This window comes from Arctopsyche grandis, chromosome 9, assembly GCF_051622035.1.
Source record: "Arctopsyche grandis isolate Sample6627 chromosome 9, ASM5162203v2, whole genome shotgun sequence".
NCBI classification, from domain to species: Eukaryota; Metazoa; Arthropoda; class Insecta; order Trichoptera; family Hydropsychidae; genus Arctopsyche; species Arctopsyche grandis.
The window spans coordinates 26,633,370-26,657,157 of NC_135363.1; the positions used below are offsets into that span (position 1 = coordinate 26,633,370).

General features: G+C 31.8%; 1 protein-coding gene across 1 annotated transcript in view; it reads left to right on the forward strand.

Annotated features, from left to right (window-relative positions):
• Positions 1-18,949, forward strand: part of thw (chitin-binding domain protein thawb) — a 64,371-nt gene extending 45,422 nt beyond the window's left edge. Inside the window, exons 3-6 of the mRNA XM_077438814.1 lie at positions 6,999-7,042; positions 12,916-13,087; positions 13,167-13,282; positions 14,576-18,949. Of these exons, the coding sequence (XP_077294940.1) occupies positions 6,999-7,042; positions 12,916-13,087; positions 13,167-13,282; positions 14,576-18,949 (4,706 nt within the window). The remainder of the gene's footprint in view (positions 1-6,998; positions 7,043-12,915; positions 13,088-13,166; positions 13,283-14,575) is intronic.
• Positions 18,950-23,788: the final 4,839 nt, after the last annotated feature.

The following is a 23,788-nucleotide window of genomic DNA, read 5'->3' on the forward strand; positions in this document are numbered from 1 at the left end:
CGTATTATACAGCGTTAACACGTTTTTATTTTTTTATTCATTCAAAATGTAATACTTTTTCTTATTTTCGCTATATTAGAAATAACTAGTCATTTTAGATATGGATAAACTTTTCCAAAAGTCGATTGTTTGATTGAAATTTTTAGCCATATTTAAATATGTACATATATTTATTTAAAAACTTACATGCACTCAAAAAAGTTGATACTTAGTATTATTTCTAAATCAAAAATCAACAAATCTTTATTATTCGATTATATTTGATTCGTTCCTTTTTGATTTATTTTGCATTTTAAAACTTTAATATGAATCATTTCCTTAATTCAATACCTGATTGTGTTTATACATGATATTGACGTCTTTAAAGTGCCCATTCAGTAGTCATTTACAATATTACCACACCCAATAGTAACTACTCATCGTTCGTACTAGACCAGAAAGATCCATCGAAACACGCCTATTCGTTCATTTACTCATCGTTTGCAATGAAATAATATCTTTATGATTTTTCTTCTCCTCTTTAACAAGTAAAATTACACTCTTCAAGCAACATCGAAATTGGGTCATGATGAAATGCATCTCTCGAACAAAAGGTGAAATGTATACGCATCAAGCCGAATATGAATCGTTGCGAATCCATTCATCGGTGCCTGTGTATACCCATGTAAATTTTTTTCCACTGTTTTTTATGGCGAAATGCGAGAAAATCCACAGGAAATGGTCTCTGGATTAGTGCAATGCCATTATTTACGCTCGACGCTTACTAAGAGGCGAGGGATTTGTGCAAGAATAACACTCAGATAATATAATATCTTTAAGTAAAAGTAACAATGTATGCATTACGTATCTTTGTAATATTATTCCCGACAGTAATGTGCGACTTAACCGTGAAAACCTTTCACTGAATTAGATGCGCTCGTAGTGTGAATTTCGATATTTAACATTTGCACTTTTACGATGTCGATCTGTAGTAGATATAATATAATGTTTATGGGTAAATTATAATGAAATAGCCTTTGATATCAAAGCTTATCTCATTTTATTTACACAATAGTTGCAAATTTCCAATTTGATGCTACAATATTTATATTGAGTATGGCAGAATTTTATGTACATACATACATACATACATAGATACATATAATATGATTATCTGAATTACTAAATCAGTATAGTAGACTAACTGATCCATTTTTGTATAGTAGAAGAAGAAAATGCTAGTGATGCTCGACGTTGCTTGAGCGAATGAAAGTCATAAAACATTTCTTTAAAGAAGTTCGACCCTTTCAAAATCAAAGCCAATACGAGAAATAATATTTAAAGTACAGGTTAAGGTACCGTAAATTATTAATGTTTAAAAGATGTTTAAAATTTAAAGATAAAGATAAAGATAAAATTTAATGTTTAAAAGATGAACTTCATTAATCACTATGAAATCTGTAGATTTACATAGTGATTAAAATACTGATAGAAAACAGAATACGAAATATTAATGTGTTATTGTGGAACATATTTTATAAAAATCATAAAATAAAATTTGGATACTATCTTTCATTCCGTTTTATCTTGAATTTCAAACTTTTACAATATAATATAATATTTTCGTAATAATATATACAAGATAATATTCAAAAACTATCAAAAAAGATTTAAAATATAAGTTTTTTGACTATTGCTGATCAAAAATTTGTAATCAATTGATGATTACTTTTTAAATTTTCTATATTCAATACTTCCAATATTTCGTTTAACGTCACGTTTCAGCATGGTTTTATTAAAATACAATTCCAAGTAACCATTTGTACCGACCGTAGTTTTTTTTCAGACAAGTTGCGAATGAGATGATGATACATTGTATGTATGTACATATATGTACATATGTAGAACATAAAATATATGCATATATAGAATTATCTTCATTTACACGAACATTTGTGATTTTTTAGTTTTCCATAAGAGCTCTTATAAAAGTCTTTGGTGAAAGTTTTATAAAGTAGAAAATACATACATATGTATATACATATATAGTTGCATATGTATCATAATAAAGCTTCTGATTAATCACAGATTGAAGTTGATTTGCCGAATCTAATTTTCGGTGCGCTTACACGGCAATTAGTCGAGATTAAATATGCCCGTTTAAATTATTCTCACCGCATCGACGATGACGCTGAGGACGATGATGATGATGATGAGGACGATTACGACAAAGACGTTCACTTTCCTTGACCTCGTAGCGGCTGTTAGATGCACCGCTGTTTATCCCCTCAAACATGTATATAATAAATTGCATACACGGGTGCATTGGATACGATTGCATATCAAGGACGGTCCAATTTTTAACGTTCGAAATGTCAATTAGTGTTATCGAATGAGGCGAAAAATTTCACAATGCGACCAGTTTGGCATTTTACTTTGCGCATAATGAAAAATTCACTTTTGTTTGCGACACACGCCTACTGTTACCACCAAACGAGAGTAAATCCTCTTCTTTCAAAAGAGTAACAACTCTCACTCTCGACGTAAAAAATATATACATACATACAACACGTATACAATACGAATTTGAAACGGACGATGATACCATACAAGGTGCGACACATACGTGTGTTTTTATTGATTTATTCTTTACAAATTGTTGTTTTATATAATTAATCTTCGTGTATTTTTAATCTTGCTTAATAGCTTAATTGGTATTGCGTTTGGTGAAAGACTGAAAGGTGAAAGGTTCGTATACCTACTAATAAGTACATAAAAAGTAACAGGAAATACATTGATTAAGAGATAGTATAAGTAGAATTATGAAATAAGCCAAATAAAATGCGAATAAATGTAAAAAATATATATAAAATATCTAACTTTGTTGTTTGATGATTTGATGCCGTATTTTTTTCAGTATAATTTCATAGGAAATAGTAAATTGTAAAAAAAATAATCAGAATCGCCATACATTTTATATCTATGTACCTATAGGTATTGTTTTGAAATACGAAATCGTTTAAGGATTACATTTATCTATTTTTTATTGTGTAATTCGGAGGAAGAGGGAGTTGGCAACTGCACGCCGACTTTCATTGTTGTTGTTCTTGTTTTTCACAGTATTTATCTTTTCTAATTGAATGTTCTTTGGCTTTGTGTATCGGTAATTGCCCGGTGCACGGCATACCTCTGAAAAAGCAATCGAACAAAAGAAATCAACCGCCGAGATTGATCTGTAATTATTAGCGTTGTTCTTTGTTGATTTGAGCAATCGCCACTCGCATGCATTCGCCTCCATTTAAAGGTGACATTTAGCAAGTAATAAAACGCTAAATTTCACAACAGATAAATGCAATTTGGCAAGTGCGTTTGAGACAAATTTTCGCTCGAATATTGAGATAAGTTCCAACTAATTTTAAAAATTGTGTTTTCATACTGGTATAAGTATTTCTTCTTTGATCTAACCGTCAATTAAATATTTAACGACCCATTCTAGTCCAATAATATATAAAACTATTTCATTTGATGCAGTTTTCACATTCCATCTATCGTCAATAACCAATCGCACCAATCGTCTTAATTAAGTCGGCGCTTCTTAACCATTATTACCCGCTTTCGCGGAAGCTGCGGCGCCCGTTCTCACCGAGTCAGCTACTCGATTACACGCGGCCCTCTAGAGGTAAATTTATACCACGATCGAGAGACCATTTTCGATGCCGAATTATTTATGTAAGAAGTCGAAGAACTCTTCCAATTGTCCGACAGACGGATCGGGGTTACGCAGGCGATAACCATCGGTCTACGCTCGCTTCAGATCGCCTTTTACCGCGTTTGTGATGTGCTCTTAAACCGCCCCGGTGCGAATTGACTGACTGACTTAACCGACTGATTTAACCGGAAATTTGAAGATTATCGCATAAATTTCGATCTTTATTTATGTGCATCGCATTGTGGTATGGCAAATTGAGCAGCGCCGCCGCTTCGAAGAAAGTTCGCGTGCCCATCGTGCCGTGAATTCAATTAGCATAAAGCTTCGGTAATGACGGTCACGATATGTTGCGCTTTTTCAAAACATTGATTTGTTTATTATATAATGCGGCGGTTCATTAATTTTTCTACGTGTAGGAATAATGAATTTAAAATAATTCAGATCGAATTATAAAAGATCTATGTGGGTTTTATGCTTACTCGCGCGTTGATGTCTCCATTTAGAAGATATTTGTAGAAATAATTATTAGTTTATTTTGTATTTACCTTTTTCATTTGTTTTATATTTGTAAATTTCAATTTCTTCTTATATTCTATTTTATAACCTTTTCCAAATATTTTAATATTATAGTTTAATTATGCAATGTTCTACATATTTTGTCATGCCTTTATTCTTTACTTTTTAATTTGTTTTCCTTATATTTATCTTTTTCATTTTTGTAAAAATCTATTATTGGACTCGGATGTTACATATATTATTTATTTACTATTTGTTTTTTTTATACATATCTACATATGTACATCCTGTCTGTTGATTTTTCAATTTATAAAATAAAAAATAAAATAAATAAAAATAAAAATTAGTAAATTAGTAAAAACTAGTAAATCAACAAGATTGTTAAATACATTCGAATTTAATATGTATGTATATTCCAGACATTGAATTTGGAGTTATTGCCGTAATTTTAATGTTGTGTATTCATATGAATAAATAAATATAATAATAAACTTACTTTATTTCATATATTTAGCATTATATTATAAAAGAGCATTGTTTAGATATATTTTCTTAATTTAATTATAATTTTTATTTAAAGAAAAACAGAAATAAACAGCATTACTACGTGTATAACATTGACACCAAAAAAGTTTCTAAACAACAATGAAAAAAATAAAAATAATTTATGTACGTTTATATTTATTACTAAGAAAAATGATCAAACAATGGGAATTTAAAGCAAGAAAAGGAACAACATTAGTATCAATATGAGGGGAAATATTGTTAAAAGAAGAGCAAGATCCATGTATATAAAATGAATAATAGAAATAATTGATAGAACAGAGATCAATGTGAAATAAAGAAAAATTACACGGGGATCTGATTGGACATTGAAATAGGATCTTACCTAATAAATAATACTAATTATATAATTCAAAACCTTCAACAAAAACATAAATCATAAATTTTCCTCCTAATTGCAAGGAAACATAACGATCATTGTGAAGAAATCTGGAATAACAGGAATGGAATTTTTCATTTATGCGTTTTAAATTATTAAAATATAGATACGCGATAGAAGGGATTCGAAACAGCACCTACTAGCAAATATAGATTTATCTGGTAAATTAATTAGTCTATAATTTGTAATGATTATACTTTGCCTAAATATTCAAATGAGACCGTTACTCAAGAGGAATACAGTAAGAATTCGTTTCTTTGAAAAAATTAGACCTTCAGGAAAAAGTAGACCTTAAATTTTCAAAAAATGTTTAATAAAGTTACACATGTCAAAAACAAACATGCGAGTTGATTCTATTAGGAAAAACTACACATAGGTACATACAAAAACATGTATCGAGTACATGTTTATATATAGATAGTAATAATAGCTGTCAAATTTGACTGTTTTTTTTATTTAATAACCTCGAGTTAAATTATCAAAATGATTTTTTCTCCCCTAAATACAATAATATGTCGTTAATTTTTTGATGGCTAAACTGCAATCTTTTCACTCATAAATCTAAATAATTATAGCATCTAAACGTACATAGTTCGTACTGGATAGTTTCACTTTGCGACACACGCATTATAATTCACGTTAGTTAAGTCAGTTAACACCGATTGACATATGCATTTCGCTAAACGAAACAATAACGACGAAAGCAAATTCGCACACCGGAAGACTTTCTACGAGACAATAATACACCCAATCGTGGGTGCTATCGCAGACGAATTGCACAATTATTGCCCACCATCGTTGTCGATTTGAATACCTACGAACATCCGCCACGGAAGGCGATGAGCAAATCCCCAAGTGAAAGCCACCATCTTGCTGAAAGTTTACGTGAAAACTTCACACCCACATTATGTCGTCTTGTCTCTAATTCACATTAACTCTGTTGCACTTTGATGGTTGTATTTGTCACCGAATCCTGGAAAATTGATTCATATAGTAGATTGAGAGATATATTTTATATTCACTTTGAAGACAGACAAGTAAAACCAATTAAATATAACAAAATAAGTGCACTATATGTATATTTAATGTTATAGTCGTTTTCAACCAGTCAAAAATTTAAATGTCATAACAGTTGCTAAATTATGTTGCCGAAATTGTCAATGTATAAAATTCCAATATGAACATATAACTAAGAACTCTCATTGTAATCAATACATATGTAATACAAAATTAAACGTATAAATATAAATATTTTATAATTTGACGCCGTTATAATATTTTTTTGAAAAAAAGTTAGACCTTGGACTGGAACTTTAAATTCATATTTTTTATTTACATTTTATAAAAAACTTGTTAATATAATTTTCTTTTGATTTACATAAATAAGGTAAAAAGGTATTGAAAAAAATTCTTCAAAATTAGGTTTTAATAAATAGCTAAGCAAGTATGTAGATTTATGTAATTAAGTAAATTAGTCTATAATTATTATACATACAGAGGTTTTTGATAAAATTAATTAGATGATTTCATTATGATTATAACCTTTTTCCCTTTTGCGTAACTGCTCAAATGAGACCTTCCTATTATACAAGATTACATTGTATGCATTTTGATAATTTTTAACTGGATATTTGATTTTGTGTTCTTATTTTATGTTTAATGTTAATTAAAATGAGTATATTTTTATTCATAGTAATAAGTACGTTTGTAGTGTGCAAGGAAGAATAGTATTAGGTATTTTACAAAATATACTTAAAACGATGAATGTAATTTTAAACTGTGAAAATTTCTATCTTTATAACTCATGTTTGAACATTCTTTGTGAATAATTAATTTCTTGTATTATTTCAGGTGTCCTGCTGTCGGTCGATTCAGCATCTGCAGCCAGACGGAATGTAAGCAAATAAACAACACATAAAATCCAATAAATCATTCATCATTGGGTGTATGCACAATATTCATATGTTTAATACGACGATATTGATCGATTGTGACTGCGACAATGTTTACTACCATGTTTTAACCATAGATAGTCTTCCTCGGTAACGTTAACCACTTGCGTAGGAATAATCGAGTCATAAATTCAGAATTGAAGAACGGAGATGAGAATCGTGCGACCTTTTTGTCCTCGACATCGAAATCGCTAATTTATAACGGAAACTTTACAAATAAATAATTGATTGTTGCGGTCGTCTCAAATTCGCCGCGCGTTTCAACCGTGAAGCGACCTGTCGAACGCCATTTTTATTCCATTTACACTGAATACACAATGGATATACCCCGTTATCATTTCGGCGGCTCGTCTAATCGCATTCGCACGATTTTGCGCTTTTAGCCGATCGATTTGACCCGTGAAACTTAACCCTTTAAAGGCCCACCCGACAGCGGCGTGAAACGACAGCTTTCATGTTTATTCAATGAAGACAAACGCTGGTTTCAATTGTGGACGATGGCGTTTCGGCGAAGCGGAAATTTCGATTCAGAGCTTTTTGTTACACGACGTGAATGCCTATTTGCACATTCATGACAGCTGTGATGAAAATACAAAACTGAATTGTAAATCTTTCAATACTAAATAATCACAGATTTGTATTGCTAAAGTTAAATAATGATTTAATTTCATCGTAAACTATGGATTATGTTTAAAACATGCCCCGTTCCGAACGGGCAGTTCGTCAGATGGCTCTTAATTGATTTTTATTTTTACATAAATGCTTTTTATTATTACGAAATTATGTTCACAATACATCTTATATCTATTTCAATAGCTACTGATCTACTGATCATTTTATATTTTACAATTTAATTTAATTTGGTTAGTAATCATAGTATTATATTATTCTAATGTTAATCTACAGCATAATAGGAAAAAGAGTTCAAAAACCTATTTACAATCCTTATAAATGTTCATAATACATCTAATACATAATATTAATTAAAGACTCTCTAAAGTCGATGACCTAAAGCAGATTGTGTTTAGGTAATCTGTGTTTATACCTGAAGGGTATAGACATTTTGTTGTAATCACCGAGACTCTTCACAAGTGTGTTAGTATGGTTATTAGTGATTCTGTCATAGAATCTACTGGTTAGTTTGTTAGTAATGTCTGTAACAAACGGAATATTATATATGGCATGCAGTTTTTCAAGTTAGTATATATGGGTGTATTATAAATTATTTTTAGGGATTTATTTTGTATTACTTGGAGCTTGGAAAGATTAGTATTCAAGGCGTTATTCCATACAGGTGAAGCATAGGTTAATAATGGTAATATGAGCGCGCGATATAATTTTAATGGCTCTAAATAGTCATTTTCGATGTTTAAATAAAAATCTTTCATTTTTTAACAATATTTTTTTACATAAAAGACTATTAAATGTTATAATATATTTTTATATGTACTTACAAAAAGGCAAATATTTTTAGGGCAGATAATACTTCATGCAACGTATTAAATTTATTTAGTTTAAAGTAAAATGATAACATATGTTCACACAATTGAGATGTAAAAGAATAATACACAAATTTATTTTGGCTGTTATTTAACTGGTCAGAAATTTTAAATGATTTTGGTTAGTTAATATTAGCATATTATAAATATAATAAATTAACATATAAAAAACTTTCATATCGATATTTACAGAAGACTAACGATTAGTATTATACTTTAAATAATTGTTATAATTGAAAGTGGCAGTCCGGTTTTCTTCATTTCAATAAATATCTCGCAAAACATCAAATATAATGTTTTGCGATTAACAATATTTAAAAATACTGGTAGCCTGTAATACGTTTATTTTGTTTTTCCGAGATTCTTGGCATATCGAATTAAAATAAGCGATAACAATTTCTGAATTGAATCAAACAGAAATTGTGTTTTTGGAACTGAATATTGGACTTCCGCCACTTTCAAATTTAACGGCTCATATAGTATAATAAATGATTTTTTGAAGCTGAAAATATGAGATATTTTGATGGATCCAATATAAGTATTTACGACTAAAAGTTTTGTGGTATTTTGCTACAAGATTCTAAACGATAGTAAAAATAGTAAACAATAAACTAAATTATTTGTTTACGACTTTTCCATTATAGAACACAATAGCTACGTATCGTTTCGTTTAATACAAGATCATCGCCAGATATACCCACAAGCAAAATGCATATTGTTTGATTTATTGCGAACACAATCGTGATAGATCCTTATCGTTCGGATAAGATCTAATCGAGGGAAACTTTCGTTGCTATACCCATTCATTCGGACAAATTTCGAAAACATCTCCATGTCGGACACGTGAAATGCAAAAGACATCGCCTTCACATAAAACCGTCGTATAAAAACGCGAAAAGATACAAAATATCCAACGATAGATACTCGGACACACGGCAACGTTAAAAGCATTGGCAAATCCACTTAATGCGATTTAAAACGTGCAATTGTCGAAAAAATAACATAGGAACGATATTAGCATTGCGGTCGAATATTGTTGACCAACAACACTCGTTGTGGGAATTCGGTCTCGATGCACAATTAAAGACACGTAATGACACATATTTCGTGTCCAGTATCATGAAATGTTATGCAAAAATCGTCTAGACTTACCTTCTCGAAGACAACATGCAGGACAACGACTGTTTTTATCGTTTGTTTTTCTCTTTTGCTCAATCGGACCAAACGTGAAGATCCCGCCCGTTAAAAAGGTCGTTGATTCTTTGATATTAGCTTTGATTGGAGTCTGTCGATATATTTAGTTATGCATATGACGAAGTCTTGTTGTCTTTCTAATTGCTACGAAAGGGGAAATGTATAATTTGTGGCGTTGATGTTACGGAAATGCCTGTTTGAAATCAGTCGAGCTCAAATTTTGATATCACATCCTAGTCAACGCGACACGTTGTGCGGTCTCTTATGTAAAAATACCATTAGTTGACTATTGTTATTTATTGTTTACGTCTGTATGTATATAGATTGCTATTTCCGTTGAGATATATGTACAAATGTATGAGAACAAGATCATTAGATATGTATATATTCTTCATATATACACATATGAAGAAACTGTATGATAGAATCAACATGATTTCATTTCATTAGAATTATGCTTATGTATTAAAAATCAAATTTGGATTCAAATTTTAACTATAACTTTGTCTGTATATTTTATTTAATATAGATTTTTTTGCCTCACTATCGTGAGCTATTTTTTACTGGATCAAGTTAAAGTCGATATAATGAATCAAAAAGTTATTTATTTATACGATATTATGTAAGGCGTCAATAATTGATTTTATTAATGTAAAAATAATGTTTGATTTTCTATTTTTTATTAAATAACTATATTATCCTTATAAATTAATTCATTGGTTGCTTTTATATGGTTTTTGGGTGAGGAATTGAATGATAAATCGAATAAGAAAATTTAAAAATAAAATCCTTTACTTATTTTTTATATCTTTAATATATTGATAACATATTCAAAGATAAATTATAATAAATTATAATTCGTTCATATTTTTTTTTAGTCATAACTAATCTTTCAACTATTTAGTTTTGTACTTCCACATACATATACATGTGTATCTAGAACATTTCATCGATATATTTGATTTTTATCTCTGAAGAAGTTAGATATTTCGTATATACAATATATGACTCGTTATTTCACTACTAAAATAATTTATTACTTGACAAAGATTCTTCAATCTAAGCAATCATTGTCAGTAAGTGGGCAATTGCGAGCGAATTTTCCGGATGGAAAATGTACCTATCTCGTCACATTCGAGGTAGCTCGAACAAATACCGGATACCAGGCATATGCTGATATATCTAACCGGATTTTATCCGGCTCGTATTTACTCACAAATCGGAAAAGCAACGCCTACATACATTGCCTTTACGAAATTTACCGTCTCAACCAAACGGCCAATTTGTCCGATCGCGGTTACGATACGCGTATTCCAAACCATATTTACACCAATCCTATCATATCACTGCGATGTTTTGTATCGAAAATTATACATTCAGACCCTCATGTTGATTTTGTGATTCCAAATTTTCTAAAATGACTCTCAAAATGTGCGCCTAATGTGGGAGAGTTGACCGCGAGCTTTACATTCATACATTTGAGGACAATCGCTACAAATATGCGAATGTCGCTATAGTGAATAACGATAAAAAATAAGAAAAATAGACAATAATCGCGTATGATATAAGCAAATGAACAGCCTAGTTTTTTGTGGCTGGGTATAATATGCATACATACATAGTTATATGTATGTATATGGAATCCACCATCTAGGTAGAACAATGGCCATAAGTGTGGTTAATTATTGCCGTGGTGCTTTTGTTCGGTAACGTACTTACGCGTAACAACGTGTGGTCAAAAGTCGTGGAAATTAAATATGATAGCCTTATATTCGTACGATATTGAAAGGTTAATGTATTTAGGTTTGTGTGAGGATGAAATTTTATGTCCGATCTCTTTGTGTTGATTGCCAAATTAGGAATGAAGCGCAACAAAACAAATCGATTTTTCTATTCATGCTTATGGATAATTATAATTATTTTTAGTCCATCGTTTCATATATGTTTGTATGTACAAATAATATAATAATGTTTAAATTTATGTCAATTTTGGCTCCTTTTGACAATTATACTAAACAGTTTGAAACGAATATATACTGTGTAATATTTATATCTGTTTTTAAAAGATTTTATTTATGTGGGGTCGTCAGTATTTAATAAATTCTAGTCAGTATATGAGCAGTAGTTTAATATTAAATTATGATAATGAAATCAAAAGGTATACAATATCGACCATACTTTACAATTATGTATACAATATTTTATAAACATATTTATATACATATGTCTATTTTATTTAAAAATTAAAATTAAAACCACAAGCAAAGTTCAGTGGTTGTGTTAATGGTAAGTACCAAAAGGTCAGTGGATTTGATTCTGTGAGCTAACCTCAATTGAAAAGAATTTATTCTGAGTAAAATCTGTAGTGCTGCTGGTCAGACTTGCACATTTGTGACTCCAATTCGATCGCTTCCTATCAGAATTTTCCAATTTATCTGATCTCATTGTTCAAACAGTTCTTCCATTAAAATGGCAAAAACTATCCTACCCCCTCTGTCAGCACTATTTGAATATGGTTTAAAAAAATTATATTTGTAGGTACAAGTTTAACACCATAGGTTTCGCTCAGGGGCAAAGCCCGTAATGACATCATGGGGAAATATAAAAAACAACCTAAACGAATTAGTTAAATAAATCCTGATGAAATGAATATCATTTCATCAGGATTTATTTAATTTCAGTACTTTCTTAATATTACAAGGTAAAGTGGAGTCGGAAATCGTCATAAAATGAATATATAATTTTTGATATATTGCAAGTAATAAAAATGCATACGTAATCTAAAGACGTATGTACATCCTCAACAAAATCGTATACATTTTAATTGCAAATTTCACTTTTACGAGCGCACAATTGAAAGTCCCTGATGGCGCCTTATTCTCGTAACTAATTCACCCATGGCGAGTGTACATATGAATAACCCATTTTTCGTGTGATATTCGCTATCGTTAGTTCGAAATCCACCATTTTCCCACGACAGTTGTAAAAATCGCAGTTACGCACAGAAAAAGTGATCTCCTTTTCACTGCATTGTTGCGCAAGAAAACACGTAACGAGCCGACGCGAAAGCGCAAATTTGACGAACCGCATGCTAATGAATAACCCATGGACAATCATTTTCAGGCCCGTCTGCTTCCGGCGAATCCCACCCCGCAGGCTCTGAGGGAAATCGCAGATGCTGTGGGAGCTGCAGGGTTTGAAGAGTTAACAGTCGATGCTGTCGCACAAGCCAGTGGACGGAATGAAAAACAGTTGAATGCTGCTGATGAAGATATCGAATACCTCAACTATCAAGGTTTAAAAAGATTTGTATGCTAATTTTATTAATATTAATGATTGTCCTTTTGCTAATGTATTGTTGAATTTCATTTCAGGTGTTATGGGCAGACCTGGTATTGATTTTCCAGTGTTGCCTTCCATACCCAATACAGGATTCAACTGTAAGAAAGTTACCACTGGATATTATGCTGATTTGGATACTGATTGCCAGGTTTGTTGTTGTTATTTGACCTATAAGAATATGCAATAAATTTATTTTGTCTTTAAAAAATTAGTCCTTGATATTTTAGATGTTGTAGATCAGGTGTCGTTTAAATGATCCTAAAAATACATATGCGTGATTTTTTACTATTAAATATATGTAACACATATAACTGGAATGTTGTTGATGTTATTAATATGGTTTTTATAACGTTCTGATGATTGCAGTGCAGATTTTTATCAATGATTAATTATGTACATACATAGCCTTAATGAAAAGTTAGTACGTGGATATTAAAAAAATCACACACAATAGTAAAATCTAAAATATTACTGGGCTATCCAAATAGTCGTACAAAAAAAATTTAAATAATGTAAAATACAAAATAATCAAAAGATTTAGATATAATGTAATATAATTAAATTAAGATAATGAAATGAAGTGAGGATTTTGGTAACTGGACTATGATCCCTAGAGATAGAAGGTTCATTAAAGAAAGATCGATGTCATTTTTTTAAGTGAGGACGCTGATCTTCAAAGAAGAAAAAAATATATAATATATATACATATGTATATATTATATACACCTATTTATATTTGAAGAAATGTCTTTTAAAATGAATCTTTTTTAAAATTATTTCCAAAGGTGAATTACAACAGACTTGATATGTATTTCATATTAATTATTTTGTTTAAATAAAATTTCGCCGATGATGCTTAAACGATGATATGAATGTATTTTCATTTACATTTCATGTTACATTTCCATGATATCATGGAAATGTAATAAACATGCCAAAGTTCAGAGAGTCACGCTATTTTTGAAGTCTGTATGTATGTATGTAAATAAAAATTATTAATAATAATTCCCATGATTTCACTAGTTGTGAGAAATTTTCTCAAAAGATTCATCTGAATATCTTAAAATTCATACAAATGAATTTCACCTTTTTTCGTATCAATTTATTGTAATGTAAAAAATATTTAAATGCAATTTCCATAGATTAGGCGATAAAATCGTTGTTGAAAAATTCTCTTATCTTTGTTATTTTCATTAGATTTGTTTTCCAATACTTCCTCTTTCATAACAGCAGACTCATATTTTTTGTACATATGTTTATATATACATATTTGCACGTTTTATACTACATATAATTGTACGTTTTATGCTACATAAATTCAGTTAACTGTATTGTTGATTAAAATTATCCAGTACAAGATTTAATGTATTTTAAAATTTAAATTACTTGAAATGAATTTTTTAATTATATTTTTATTCAAATCTCAATTATAAAATTTCAGGTATTCCACATATGCGATGGCGGCCGGAAGATATCCTTCCTGTGTCCCAACGGCACCATCTTCCGTCAGTCTCACCTGATCTGCGACTGGTGGTTCAAGGTGGATTGCAACGACTCGCCTGGACAATATGAAGAGAGCGCTGAACACTTGGCAGCCGACCAGAGGAAAAGGGAAAGAACCAACAAACAGCCTTCGAGGAATTACGACACCATTCAAACGACCAATAGAAAACGACCCGTGAATGATTTTCCAACGAACATTCTTTCAGCACAAAACAGCAACAACGAGTACAAAGCGGAAGCGAGCTTCACCAGCGTGGCACAATCTCCAGCACAACAGAGGAATCACAGCAACGAGAGGAGACAGCCGAAGAAGAACCAAAATACATCCAGACAGGAGAAAACGACAAGCAGGCAATACTCGAGTTTTGAATTCAGCAAGGAACAAATTAACGATGAAGACGAAGAAGCGAAACGGAAGAATAGCGCTAAAGAGTATAAAATTTCAACCACCAGACGCACAATGCCTGATTATACAGAATCTACCATTTACAGAGGAACAACTCCATCTTCTAGAAACTCCAAGGAAACTCAAGTATTAGCTGAAACTGCTTCTTTTGCCAACAACAGAGGAAGGAACAATTACTATCACTACTCTACAGCTTTTGATAACAGAGCTAAAACTACGGGAGAACCCACTTATTCTTCAGCTAAAACTACAAAGCCTACATATACCACAACTTATGTTCCTGGAACGAAAAATTACGTAGAAGTCAGTAGAAGTGTCTCGCACTCGGTATCTCAAACTACCTTGCCTCAAACAGTTCAGACGACTCCAGCAACACCCGAAAGCACTTACAACAACAATGAAAATATGTCTTTTAATAGTTACATTCATTATAACCAATTCCCAACTACCAACATTCCACAAAACAACTTCGAACAGTCAACAGATCAAACTGAGCAGCCACGAAAGGGCAAAGCGTTCCAGAGCAATCAAGATCCGAATAAATCACAACAGTCAGACAAACCGAACAGGAACGCCTATCCTATTTATGATAAGTCCAATAAACAGAACTTCTATGCTCCAACTGTACCCACGGTGACTCCAAAAGTTACATCTTCGCCCGTTCGTTCCAATTGGTACAAGTCTACATCTGATTCTCAATCGATTTCGACTACACCCACACCTACAACCTATTCGCCTTACGTCACAGCACCTACAGTTTCAGAACATGCTATAGATATGTTGAAAACATTAGAAGAACTGGAATTTGGAGCATCTCAACCGACTATAGAGACTGAAAAAATATTCGGGAAACGTCCTGGATTAGTCGTACCACCTTCAGCAGGTCCAAATACGCTTCATTCTTTAGCTATCTATTTTGCAACAGCTGTAGATAGTCTTGCGGCATCAACTCCAGTACCAACAACGGCAACTGAAGACGTGGTAGTAGTAGAAGAATCTACTGAACCTAAAAAAGCTTCCGAAGACAGCAAAGAATCGATCACATCTCTTTTAAGTAGAAGCACGTTAGAAAAGTACACCGATCTTTTCAGGAACATGTCTGAAACTTACAACCAAGAGGAAGAGCAGATTGAGGAAGAAGTAAATAATGATTTAGATTTGTCTCAAAGTCGAGGACCACTTTCTTCATCACCCCAGATCAGAGAATTGGCTCAAGTCTTCACTCACGCGCTGTCTGCTTATCTTCAAGACCCTGAAACTTTCAGAAAAGTTCTTTCGGAAATCAGACCTACAGATCCAACACCAATTGCAGATGTTTCAACTACTGCTAGTCCGATATTTGAACGAACGACTATAGCTAATGAGTATTCTTCGGTAACCAAAGAAGACGATGAAGTATTAGACTTTTCAGATGTATCTAAAACTTCGAAAGCTCCCACACTTCCAACTATAGTCCCATATGAAGTGAGCTTAAATTCTAAAGATTATGAAAATCAAATCCAAACTACAGCTTCATATCAACAGATATCGACTGTAAAGGATAGAACTCCAGGATCTAGATTCATCACACAAGGTGTCATAGAAGACGAAGAAGGAGAAAATCGTCGTGGAAAAGCAATCGTCACTACAACTTCAATTCCTCAAACAAGCAATCCAATTGCCGAAGAAATAAACGGGGGATTGTCTTTAAATAATGATAAAGTACCCCAAACTTTCGCTGTTGAAACGAAACAGAATTTCACTGACGATTTTAATCTAGAATCCAGCTACTTCCCAGTTAGATTTGATAATTCTAACACCCAATCGGTTTCACGTTATGGTGGCTTCCAAAATAATTCTTCAGAAGTTTCACCGTATGGTGAAGGTGTTAAACCAAGAGACTCTACACCAATCAGTGACGACTATTCATCTACCAAAATTGAAGCTTCTGCTATTCCATTACATTGGGGCGATTCATTAACGACTAAATCTACCGCCGCTGATTCTTTGAAACCTAGAGTTCCTTCTTTTGATTTATTACCACCTGGAGGAGATCAACAGAATAACAAACTAGATTCTGTTGAAATGTCCGTATTGAACTCTTTCGTACCTGAAGATTTGAACGATCTGGCGACCATTAATAAAACTGAAGAGCCTGTTTATACCACTGAAAAGGCAACTACTTACTTTAATTCTTACAATACTGAAAGCGCAACCTCAAAATATACAACATATAGTGATATTTATGTGGATAACGATAAGAAAATAAACGATAATGATGAACAGTTGCAAAGAGCCCACAGCCAATCATTCGTATCTTCGAACAATCAGATAGGAAGGCGCGGAAAGAAGATCAGAACTCAAAATTCGACATCTAAAAATGATGAAGAAGTTGACGATAAAACAAATAACACAGTCACAGTAAGAACATCAAATGGTTTGATACTCTCCTTGCCTACTTTGAAAGATATCTTATCTAAGCCTACGAGTATGAGCTATACGGTCACTACTAAAATAGCATCTCCTACTGATGTAACTTCTACAACCTTTGAAGCATCCACGTTCAATCCTATCGTAGCCGAAGAAACAACTACCCATTTCGAACAACCTACTACTGAAGATTATACCAAAACTTCTCCTAAAACTCAAGGAAGTACTTCTCAATACAACTTGTGGTCCACTTCTTCAGCTCTTGGTCATCTCTGGCAAACTACCGTATTCTTAGATCCAATGACAATCAACGACGGTTTGACTACAGATTTAGAAACGATACAGCCTAGTGCTAATACATATCTATCTCGCAGTAACACTCCTGTTTGGACCAATCATAGAAGCACATATGAACCTACAGTTACTACTGATAGTTCACGTTATTCCACATACACAACACCTTTGACGATATTTAAAGATGAATATACAACAGCAATCCCCGAAGATGTTACAACTTATCATCCAGACAGTCAAGGATTCGAATCATCATCTCAATCATATGCTAGTTTGATTGAAAACAGTGAATATTTAGCTCAATTTAAAAAGGCAAATCAAGCACTTCCGCCCAAGAAAGAAAGGGAAGGTAAAGCTATTTCTAGGTTTGGATCATCTGATATTCCTCTTCAGCAGTTAAACGCTACGGATGTTGATCAAACTATGATGGCCAAAGCTAAAGAAATGTTTGGAGGATTGAACGCAACGAGTGCTAACACTTTAATGAGCGTTATGAAGCAAGCTGACAAGAATACAACAGTGAGAAGATTAATCCTCTTACTCATCCAAACTTGCGATGACGATCATAATAAAACTCTGGAGGCTTCCAGAACAGCTCTGCTCGACGCTCTGATAAGATTACCAGTGCAAGAAATCTCCGAACAGAATCCTTTGAGCGATAGTTTAGAAATTATCGGACGATTTGGTGATAAACAAACGATAGAAGAAGATTCCGACGCGCAACTGAGAAGATCAGACGAAATTATCGATACTGATGATACTAAATATGCTGATGGAAATAGAAGGGGTAAGAGTTACGAAGAAATTATTTCGACTACTGAACCAATTCAGACAACTTTGAAAGAAATTATAACTACAACTCAAACTGAACCGCCAACTACTAGTACGTCTACTACTACTACTACGACCACAACAACTACGACTACTACTACCGAAGCTCCTACTACTACTACGGCTTCTACGACAATTAGCAATCCTCCTACTCCAGTAGTTTCAATAAGAACAGGAAGAAGAGGAGGTAGAAAATACGTACTGAAATCGACGAAGACTCCAATCAATGCCAGACAGTATTTCGGAGGGGATTCTTACAACTCAGCAGATAAAGGAAATACAGTATCATTGGAAGATCAATCGGTGCCATCGGATACAAGAGCTTTGGAATTATTGAGATCGTTATATTCACTCGCATCGCGATGGGGTTAAAATAATTCGCCTAAATTAGACGTATAAATATTTTAAAACTACTTTCCTATGAAGCAGTTCTTCTACTATCTCTCAAAACTGAAGTGAAAGAATTTAGCCGTAGTTCACTTGAGGCTTACGTGCAATTTTGTAAATACTATGTCGTTTATATTAAAAGCAAAAAAAGTATTGTATTGTTAATGTATAATTTATTTTTGGAAGATGTCGATCGTAGTACTGTATGTTTATAATATCAAAAGTTTGCTTTTTTTTATCTTTTTTTCACGAATTAAAAATGTTACCCGTTTAGGTTTACAGAAGTATGATGTTTTAAGGAAAATTCCTAGTGTTGATTGTAAAGTGCGATTATTGAGATGAAAGAAAGGGGGCAAAATCAGTTTTTTCATTTATTATTATACCTACTTTATATATATATTATATAAAATAAATAAAAAAGCCATAGATTTTATGTAAATATAATGAATCGAATAGATTGCTCTATATGTAAGTATATAATTGATTTCACTGAAACATGTCTAATGAACGAACAAGTAATCTCAAATGTTATTTTTTAAGGTTATGTATTTTAATATTAGATAGTTAAATGGTAATATTTTGTATTATGAATACAAAAGGTGTGTGTTTGAATCGTTGTATTATTTTGTGCGCTTGTGTGTGTATTGTTAAAATAAAATTAAAGAAATCTTAAACGTTTTTTATTTTATTTTTGTTTTAAAATTTTCTATACTGAAATCACACCATTTTATATACCAATTCGGTTAATTTAGAGTAATATTGCAATGATAGTTGTGAAATTTTATATAAAAATTTGAAGAACTTTTCCTTTTGCAACATTATTCTAAATTTGTTCAGTAAATCAGATGATATGATTTCCACATTACCTAAGAAATAAAAATGTTTCCTTTATTGAAAATAAGTACATATAGTAATCAGAGATCTGGAGCAACCACTTTTTTGAGTTGTTCCGCTCCAGCTCCGCTCCGACACCTCAGTATTTGCTCCATCTCTGCTCCGAATAAAAAAAATAGGAATCATATTATTTATCATCTTTATTCAGTTAATTTATTAATTTTATTCATATACATATGATAAAAAATATAAAATTATATTTATAGACAATTTATTTATTATTAAAATATTTAATATTTAATATATGTATATATAATGAAAATACATACATATATAGATATAATGGTTGTCCCAAGCTACCATAGTAACAAGAATAGAGAAAATAATCAAGAATATAATTTGATCACGATGGAAAAATAAAAAAAACGCGCGCATACATTCATTTATACAAAACAAACAATAAGTGAAAAAAGTATATAAAACATAATATTTATAAAATAATATAACCAAACTACATGATGTGCCACATGTTAAATGATTCCAGGATAAAAAACCATCAAATATTGAATTAATCATAAATTGAAAAACAAATTTAAAAAAGGCATTCATTTAATTTTTAAATTCTGAAAGAAATTCTAATACATAAAAACAAAATATCGGAGCAATGGAGCACTACAAAATCTCGTGCCCTGGCTCCGCTCCTGCTCCGTGCAAAAACTCGTTGCTCCACTGCTCCGCGCTCCTGCTCCACGCTCCGCTCCAGATGTCTGTACGTAATATTCCTATGAATAAAAACAAATATTGTAGTCTTAAAGTCATGTATTCATATGTATACATTACATAATATGTATTTCTTTTGCTATAAATACCAATTAAAAATTTTCATCTCTAGTATACATATGTATAACAAAAAAAATAAAAAAGGACTATGAGAAATTCATTGAGACTAGCGTTCAGAGGATAGCCCAAAAAATAAAATAAATTCTGCAAAAGTATACATCTAATATATAATTTGGAAAGAGACTTTGCATATACATATGTATGTATGTAACATTGGTTGGTTGTTGGTTGGTTGGGTGGGTGGGAACACAAAATTCCATTTTTTTTTTTCGATTCATAGGCACCGATTCGATTTTTTTCGATTCAAAGGATTCGAAGTCCCCGGGGGCAAAGGCGTCGGGGGCGTAGGCGCTGCCAGGGGTGAAGCCCTAAGGGGCGAAGCCTTCGGGGTCACAGTCGCCGAGGGCGAAGCCCAAGGGGTCGCAACCGCGGGGACGCAGGTGCCCGATTCTAGTATACATATAATTTTTTATAAAAGACTTACTATATATGTTTGTTTGTTCTTGATAGTCAATTTAATAAAAAAAAAACAAATGCGTTTTCAAATAAATTTATATATGTAAATAAAACTATTCAAATAAATTTAATTAAATAAAGGTATTCAAATAAATTTAATAAAATGTTTACTATTAGATTAGTCATGTTTAAGTGGTTTATATTATAAATACCGAGCGAAGCCGGGTAATACAGCTAGTACATAATTTAGTGAAATATTATAATCTATGCATTCGTGTACTCTTAAAAAATCAAATATCCTTGGAGTTTCTTTGTTCCTTATATTATATATCCATGGTATGTACGTATGTATGTAGGTGATATAAATATGAATAAAATTTTCAAATAAACAACATTTTTGATCAAAGCACATTCGGCAAATGTTTCAAAATCATCCCTCGAATGACGAGCAAGCTAAATAATGAAATATTACCGACATCCAACAACCAGTAAAATAATTTAAATTAGCTATACAAAAATTGATAAACAAATTGAAAACTATTTTTCAAAACTCATAGATGTCTCTGCTTATGTGAAAATTATAAAATTTTCTTTGAAATTTTTATTTTTTATTATCAAATTCAATTTTCAAACCTTTATATAATACAATAATTTAAACTAAATCTTTTCTTCTATATTTTAACACATTAAAATTACACATGCAATTCTCACGAAAAGCTCGATTAAGCACTCTCATAAGAAGCATGCAGAATTATCTAGTTCACCTTTTACGTGACTTATGATTACATAAAAAGTTATCACGTTGAGTTTTTAAATACACTCATCATAGACGTGACTTAAGAGACAGTGACTGATGAGTTCGTTTAATGAAGCCGTTTCAGGAAACATGGTATGTATGCCAGAACAAACATACCGAAGACGAGACATGCAATAACAAACTGATATTTTCTTGAAGAATGAAGCACAGATGAAAAAATCTTTCAACTAAATAAAGTATCTTCTTCGTCTACAACTCTGTCACGCCGGATTTTCCTCGTGAACTATTAAAGTGAATTTCCGGTGAACATTGAACAAATCAATCGGTCATTATCGGTAAAAGCGACATCGATTGCTATTTCCTCTTCCCAGATCGTGACCCAAGTTCCAATAAAGAAGAGCGAATCTGTTAGACTAATTTCATTTTACTGTAAAAGTCTATACCATCGTAGAAAGTTCAGATATTCTAATCAAAAAATCTCTATATATATTTTTAACGAGTGAAAGTTGAAACTTTTTCAGAAATTTTTTTTGCTCTCGATATTCATAAGTTAGAGAGATGTGGGATTGTAGATTGGCTTTATTAAGTGTTTGTTGTTCCAATTCCAATTTCTTTCACATTTTTTATTACTTAATATCATGATAAAGATTTTAAGCATCCAACCAAAATGTCATAAAATCTGAAAGAAATAAGCTGAATGCAGCTCCAAATCTAAAATTATGTAGACCTTGCATTGGATTGAAACTGATCTTGAAAGAAAACAATGTTCCTTAAAACAAGCAGAAGAATCTCACTAAATATTTTTTCGATTAAGGAGTATGTAATATTTTTTTCTGAATGATCCTGTTGCATCTTTTACTTTTTTTGCCGTTAAATTCATTAAGTTTTTCTTGTATAGTGCGATAATTATTTTTGTGTTATCTGCATACGTTCTTCCATTAAATGTATAACTTCATCCGTCATCCAAGGTTGTTTTTTATTGGTTATATTCTTTTCAAGAAACTTTTTCCTAGATTGAGGCATTGCTGATTTCATATCTTCCCACTTTAAGTTTACATTACTACATATTTTCTTCAGTACATTTTTGTTTAAAATTTTTACTGAGTTCTTTTGCAAATTCTTCGGGGATCGTCAGATTTTTAAGCAGATCTAAATCCATTATTAATTTAGCTTTTGATGTTTTCAAAATCTCTTTCAATCCTATCTTCAATTTGTTACAAAGTAGATTATGATCGGATGCCACGTCTGCACCAAGGTAGGCTTTCACCGAATTTTTAAATATACTTTAAATCGAAATAAAGTCAATTTGGTTTCGAAAAATATTGTCAGGATAGTCTATTGGGTATTTCCATGTGTATAATACTGTTTTAGGTACCTTAGAGAAAGTATTCAAAATAACATATGCTCTTTATGCTCTTCCTGGCAAAACTGAACAAGCCTGTCTTTTCTCTTATTTCTTTCTCCTAGTCCGAAGGGACCCTTTGTGTCTTCGTCTCTAACATTGGCTTTGAAATCTTCCATTATAATTTTAACATCATCTTTTTTCGTATATGTCATCAATTCTTTGATTTGTTGATTTCTTCATTATCGAAAATGGGGACAAACACTTGTATTATGTTAACATTTATAAGTTTTCCTGCTAATTGTGTCATCACGGCACGTTAAAATAACGGAATAAAGCTTCTCACACTTTTACTTATGTCGTCTTCCAGAATCCCAGCAACGCCATTCTTTATGAGTGCCGTCAAGCGATCCCGAGTAGTAAGTCGCGTATTCATTGAAATTCCTCATTTTTCCTGATCTACATATGCTATCTAGCTTCGCTTATATTGAGCATCTGTATTTGATTTTTTTTCATTTCTAGTATCATATTTCGATTAGATTTTTCCTGCTTGATACATGGTCTTAGCGTTCCATGTACCAAATTTTATGTTCAC